Source organism: Coffea eugenioides, unplaced genomic scaffold, assembly GCF_003713205.1.
Source record: "Coffea eugenioides isolate CCC68of unplaced genomic scaffold, Ceug_1.0 ScVebR1_837;HRSCAF=1583, whole genome shotgun sequence".
NCBI classification, from domain to species: domain Eukaryota; kingdom Viridiplantae; phylum Streptophyta; class Magnoliopsida; order Gentianales; family Rubiaceae; genus Coffea; species Coffea eugenioides.
Genome location: NW_020864711.1, coordinates 1 through 6,883, shown reverse-complemented (window position 1 = coordinate 6,883; position 6,883 = coordinate 1). Strand labels below are relative to the sequence as shown.

General features: G+C 32.3%; 1 protein-coding gene across 2 annotated transcripts; it reads right to left on the bottom strand.

The window, feature by feature from the left end:
* Positions 1-601: 601 nt before the first annotated feature.
* LOC113759007 (wall-associated receptor kinase 3-like) lies at positions 602-2,401 on the bottom strand. Of its 2 annotated transcripts, XM_027301645.1 has the most exons (2): positions 1,688-1,773; positions 602-1,595 (listed from the first exon to the last, which is right to left on the bottom strand). In XM_027301645.1, the coding sequence occupies exon 2, from the start codon at positions 1,526-1,528 to the stop codon at positions 818-820; it is 711 nt and encodes a 236-aa protein (XP_027157446.1). In that variant the 5' UTR covers positions 1,529-1,595; positions 1,688-1,773; the 3' UTR covers positions 602-817. The 2 variants fall into 2 exon arrangements, with proteins under 2 accessions (XP_027157446.1, XP_027157445.1); XM_027301644.1 differs by having other exon boundaries at positions 602-2,401.
* Between the last annotated feature and the right edge of the window lie 4,482 nt (positions 2,402-6,883).

Sequence of the window (6,883 nt, the reverse complement as noted above, 5' to 3'; positions counted from 1 at the left end):
GATCCTTAAACCCCCAGCTGTAACCTAATTTTCTGACCTTATCCTAACTTTTGAGTTTGAACTTTGGAGTTTGGTCTAAGTATTTATGAGACTCCAAAAAGGATGGAGTTTTCAAGCCATCAACCCAACCCAACTCGTTCTTTTGCGGCTGTCCATGACACGAACTGTCGTCTTGTTAAATCTAAAAATCGATATAGTTTCTAGCAAAAGCATACACAATCTATACAAATGTTGGGGAGAAAAAAATGTTGAATTAATCACATGTCAAAGATGTCCAAATTTTTTAAGTTCATCCTCTGAACCGTTTGATGTCCAAATTATTATCTTTACCAATTCAACTGTGCTAACAAATAGGAGTACAAAAATGCTTCTCATTTGTTTTTATCAGCGATTGCATACGTAAAGCTAATTTTTTTTTTATTTAATCTTAGTAGTCACAGAAATTATGAATTCGTTTGGATGGTTATATTTTAAAATTTTTATGAAAAAATATACTGTAACAATTTGTTGTATGTAAAACAAAAATATGATTAGAAAATATATTCACAAAAAAGGTGAAACTTTTTCTTCAGAAAATTACAACATAAACAAGGCAAATTTTGCATGGAGTTGTCACTTAGTCAATCAATTACATAGCCATATATGAATTGGCTAACTCTCATTAATCAGCGTTTACAAATGTAACAATAATGATATTTACCTCTTCACCAAAAGTAGTAGCAGAAGCATTAGGGAAAAAGAATTTCTAAACCCATATCCAAAAAAAAAGGCGAAAAAAGAAAAAGAAAATAAAAAAGCTAATTACCAAATGAATCAATCACCGAGGTGCTAATGACACCGAGAAATCAGTCGGAAGTCTAACCCGGTCCGACCACATTTTCGAGTCCAAATAAAGCTTGGATATTTTTCCCGCGACCCGTCGCATATCGGGTCTCTTATTCGGATCCACATGTGCGCATTCCAACACCAGACGGATTAACTTCTCCGCCACCTCCACCGGGAACGAATCCTTCAACCGCTTATCCACCCACCGTCTCAGCCTTCCCTCCACCGTTTCATTACCCTCTCCGCCAGTTTCCACCGCCTCCGTCGCTGAATCGATAATTGAAATCTTCCTATAATCCCCACTCGCTTTATCATATTTATACTTCAGCGGCTCCTCCCCGGACAAAAGCTCCAGAATCACCACTCCAAAAGCGTACACGTCAGACTTCTGCGTCGCCAAGCCGGTGGACTTAAACTCCGGCGACATGTATCCTCTCACTCCTTCAAATTGCCTACCCCTACTCCCCGACCTCCGCAGCTCCGGCAACTCCTCTTCCGTTATCTCACCTCTTTCATATCTCTCCGTCTCGGAGCATAGCTCGGCGGCTCCGAAATGGCAAATTCGGGCATTCAAGGAAGGCTCAGTGATAATAATTCCGCTGCTCTTCACGTACTTGTGGACCAAACTTATGCTGAATCCGGCTGCGGTGTGGATATAATTCAAGCCGTTAGCTAAATCCGTGGCGATTTGCATTCGCGACATCCAGGTGGAAAGAACGGTGAAATCAGGGTTTCTAGGATTTCGGAGACAAGTAGAAAGATTCGAGCCGCTGATAAATTCATAAACTAAGTAAATGTGATCGTTTGAAATGGAAGCTCCGAGGAGCTTGATTAAGCATTTATGATGGCTTTTACAAATTACCGATAATTTGGATCTCAGCTCAGATTCGTGGATTGTCTGATGGATTTTCCGTTGAAAAATAATGACGTCTTTTCCGTTGAGCTCGCAGCGCCAGGACTGGGAGGAGGAGGAGGAAGTGGAGTAGCGTTTGGCGAGAAAATTGTTGGTGGCGGAACGGATTTCGGAGAAATCATAAATATGGGCGTGTTCCGGGAGGGAGAGATGGAGGCTGGAGAGGGATGTACGGCTTGAAGCGGAGGTTGTGCCAACCGACGAATTTATTCGAAAATCAGAACCGGAGCCGGTGGCCGGGGCAGAACCTGAATGAAAGGTGCCGCTGGTGGAGGGACTGGAGGAAGGAAGTTTAGCGAATGGAGAATTTGGGGAGGGGCGGCGGGGGGATTGTGTTGCTTGAGGGGAGGTTCTGGGTTTGGTCCTGACCGGACGTGGCGTGGGTTGGGGTGGCGTTGTTGGGATGGGTTCGGAGGCATCGGTTGCCATTTTGGATCTACACATGCGACGATGACGAGGAAAGAAGGTGGTTTTATTTCCTTTATTTTCTAAGCTTTTAAGCTGGGAATGGGAATGGGGTGGAATTTGGGATTGTTTAGAAAAAAGAAGAAGAAAGCTGAATTGGAAAAGGAGGGATTCGAGTCATTTGATGGAGGCATAGACTTTCGGCGTGAGGCTTTTTTGAGGTTGGGGTTTAAAGCTTTAAAGGGTAGAGAAAAAGTATTTACGCTGTAATTAAAATGTTTTAAGTCAAATGATGATTTTGATTATTGAAAATGGAAAAGGTGGTTTGGTTTGGTTTGGTCTGCCATACTTTGATGAGGTTGGAGAAGTGCAAAAGCGTCGGGGCAGACTTTCCTTTACAGGTCTCCAACTCGATTGCCTCGAAGAAACAACCTCACGGGCCGACTTAGTTTGGATAAAATGATTTGGAGAGACAGTTACGTAGATTGGTTCGCTTTGGTAAGAACCAAACAATATAACAATACCTTTTACAAACAAGAGGATAGCAGTGTATTTGAATCTCATTATCTATGTAAAGGTGGTCGAATATTGGCCGTAGGTGACTTGTAAGCGATTTAGAATATATTTGAATTGTTATTTTTTAAAATTTTTATAAAAAAAAATATTGTAATAATTTGATATATATAAAATAAAAATATGATTTAAAAATATGTTCAAAAAAATAAAAAATAAATTTTAGAAAATAACAGCATTCCAAACAAGGCCACAGTTTTTCTAATGTCAAGTTTACACATATATAACCACTGAATGGATATTTAATACTCTTTTTTTTTTTTTTAGTTTCGTCTTGTTTGGAAAGTTATTTTTTTAATTTTTTTTTCATCTTTTGATGAAAATATTTTTAATCAATTTTTTTATTTTATATATTATCGAATTATTACTGTACATTATCTATAAAAGTTTTAAAAAATAGCAATAATGTAAATGAACCTAAATATATTTCCTCTTCTTTCATATTCTCCTTTAAGCTTTCTCCTCCAAACTCCAAAACTCCGCCTAACAATAAAGAAGGATGGATGGAGGTGGGAATGCTGTGGACGCAGTAGAAGCACCGGTGGCTGTCACTTGTCAGGTTGGGCGTTGGAAGAAAATCATTACTATTATGACGGCTGGAAAGTGAGGTACAGTAAAAAGAAGAAGAAACAGAGAAATACAAAGTATATGGACATTTGATGAAGACGGGAGTGAAGAAGAAATAATTTGCTAATTAACCATCTAAGATTGGTGACCGACCCAGATGTTCTGGACCTTGTAAACTTTCGTAAATGGATTTGGATGTATCCTTTTGTTGGATTTTCTCTCCTGCTTCCCCTCTCTCTCTCCTTTGTTTTTGGTAGCAAGCTTTTCTCCTATGCAGTATGACTCTTGAGTTTTGTCTACTTGCCTTTGGACCGCAGCCCTTCTATTATTTGTTAATTTGACGGCTTCTGGCCCTGTTCTTTGCAGTTGCAGGTTCATCTGCATCATTTCTTGAACTTTTCTCTGGTCTTCTTCAAATGAAAATTCCATGCGTGTGAAGGAGCTCCTCTCCCTGTCTTCCAAACTCAGTAAGTACCAAACTCAGTAGACTTTTTTAATGGTAAAAAAAACTAAAATCTATAATCACATGAAGACTAGTTTTTTAGTTTTTGTTGATTCTGATGATCAGTTTCTATAACAACTTTTGGAAACTAATCTCTTGTCGGTCATATGAATCGTGTGGTAGGCTATAAACTAATCTTAATATGCGTCTAATCAGATATAGTGTCTAATTTTTATCCCAACTAGAATTCAAAAGATGACAATTTCAGCCGGCCTGTCCTTTCGAATTGTTTTTTTTGGTTGGAATCCAATTAAAGAACAATTATTTGGTATGCTCCAAAATTTTTTTTTTTTAAAGCGTTCGTAGCAGGACAGGAACTGCATGAGGTAGTCCTGGGATGGCGGTCTGCGGGGGTACCTGCATTAAGAATATTCACAATCAATACACCATTAGGATATTATTAAGACTTATAAAAAAAGTAGACTTTAAGCAACAGCCATCATATCCATAATCTACTTTACCGTCGTTTGCTTCAAACTACTAATATAATTATAGGTGACAAATATTCTTTACGGTAAAAAAATCCCAGCGACCATTAAACTATTGTTTGGGTTGATTTTTGATCATCAAATAATTTTTCATCATAAATTGACTACTAAACTAATTAATCAGCATAATCGTCGAATCTTAATCTACAAAATAATCAAAACGTCCAGGGCTATTTTTATCCACCACTAACTTGACCATATTCCCTTGCTCCATTAAGTTCTAGCCAAAAAGCTCATTTTAGTTTTCTTGATGGCAACAGCTATACCCTTCCTCTTTCTAGATAAACGGCATTAAATGTATGTATTTTCACAACTCCAAAATTCATCCAATATAATTAACATTTAGTAGTGGACAAAAATACCCTTATGCATTCTAATTATGTTGTAGATTAAGAGCCAAAATCCATGAAATGGCCACGGGTGTGCTGATTAGTTAGTTTAATGATAAATTTGTGACGAACAATTGTTTGATGGTCAAAAATTAATTTGAGTAATAGTTTAATGGTCACTGAGATTTTTGTCCTAAAAATAATAATGTCATTAAGCAGTACCATCATGTTCATAACATACTTTAGTGTCGTTTGCTTCAAAATAATATAGGTGACAAATATAGTATTCTTTAATATTATTATTATTTAAAAATTGTAGGTAACTATTGAACGCCGCCATTATCCTGACATTATCTGCTCCGCCATACCATTACTTGTTTATTGGTAGATAAAAACTACGCATCTTCAACAAGTCAATTCAAAGATCGGATCATTGCCTTCGGTTTGCAAATTAGTATTAGTATGAGAAAGAAACAGTCTAACTTGACCGGTTTACACCCTGCGAAAATGTATTCAAGCTATATGCAGTTCAACAATTGAAAGTTGCGTATTCAAAAAATTTTCTGCATTTCAACCATTGTTATGTCATCTGCAATTCGCCATGTATCTATTATGGACAGCAGAAATTTCGAAACGAAATTGTAAGTTTGTTTGGATAGCCTATTATTTAGAAAAGGAAAAAACAAACGTCATATTATAAATACATTTGTCAATGGCTTTTTTTTTTTTCTTAAGAAAATTACATGAAGATCTCTGATACATTGCATTAATTACCAAAAGTGTTATCATCCTATTTTATAAAATTTTTTCAAACTATCTTACACACTCAGTTTTATTCGCTCGTTTTACACACTCAGTGGTGATGAACTGGAGGGTGGACATATTTAGATTATTTGCTGGCATCCAGATCATGTTCACGTCATACTGAGTAAATTCTGAGATTTTGTAGGCTACACCTAGTAATTTTTTAGAAATATAATATCATTATTATTATTCAACCAATCTACAATTGTTTTGCATCACCAGCCAAATACCATCCCCAAGACAAAAGATAATAAACTGACTAGAAAAATTCGCTGCCTATATGTCATCTTTGTATCTAGATACATGCAAAACACTAGTTTGGATTCACTAGTTTTTCAAAAACTAGTTTTTCAAACATCTGTGGGTTCGTTTGGATTAGCTGTTTTTGGGGTTGTTTTTCAAAAACAGCAACTTATAATATATTTATATATTTATTTATAAATATAATATATAATAAATAAATATAATACACTTATTTATTTATATATAATATATAAATTTATTTATTTATAAATATATAAATATATTTATTTATAAATATTTATAATTGTATTATAAATGCATAAATGTATATAAATATAAAAACATAAAAACATAAAAATTATAAATTATAATATACATTTATATAATATTCATTTATAATTTATACACATTTATAATAATATACATTTATATATTTATAAATATATTTATATTATGTATTATATATAATATAATACACTTATAATACATTTATATATTTATTTATATATATAATATATAATAAATAAATAAATATAATACACTTATTTATTTATATATAATATATAAATTTATTTATAAATATAATACACTTACTTATTTATAATAATATATAAATATATTTATTTATAAATATTTATAATTGTATTATAAATGCATAAATGTATATAAATATAAAAACATAAAAATTAAAAATTATAATATACATTTATAATTTATATATTTATAGTAATAAACATTTAAAAATTTAAAAATATATTTATATTATGTATTATATATAATATAATACATTTATATATAAATATATGAATATATTTATTTATAAAAGTATAAATATATTTATTTATAAATATTTATAAATGTATTATAAATGCATAAATGTATATAAATATAAAAATATAAAAATATAAAAATATAAAAATTATAATTTATACATTTATACATTTATATAATATTCATTTATAATTTATACATTTATATATTTATAAATATATTTATATTATGTATTATATATAATATAGTACATTTATATATTTTTATATAAATATATTTATTTATAAATATTTATAAATATATAATTGTATATTGTTATATAAATTATAAAAATACTCGAATATATGTTTTAAAAATACATCTAAAAATAATCCATAAAACATCTACAGTGCTACAGTGCTGTATTTTTTAAAACAACTCAAAAAACAACTAATCCAAACGGACTTGTATTTGAAAAACGAAA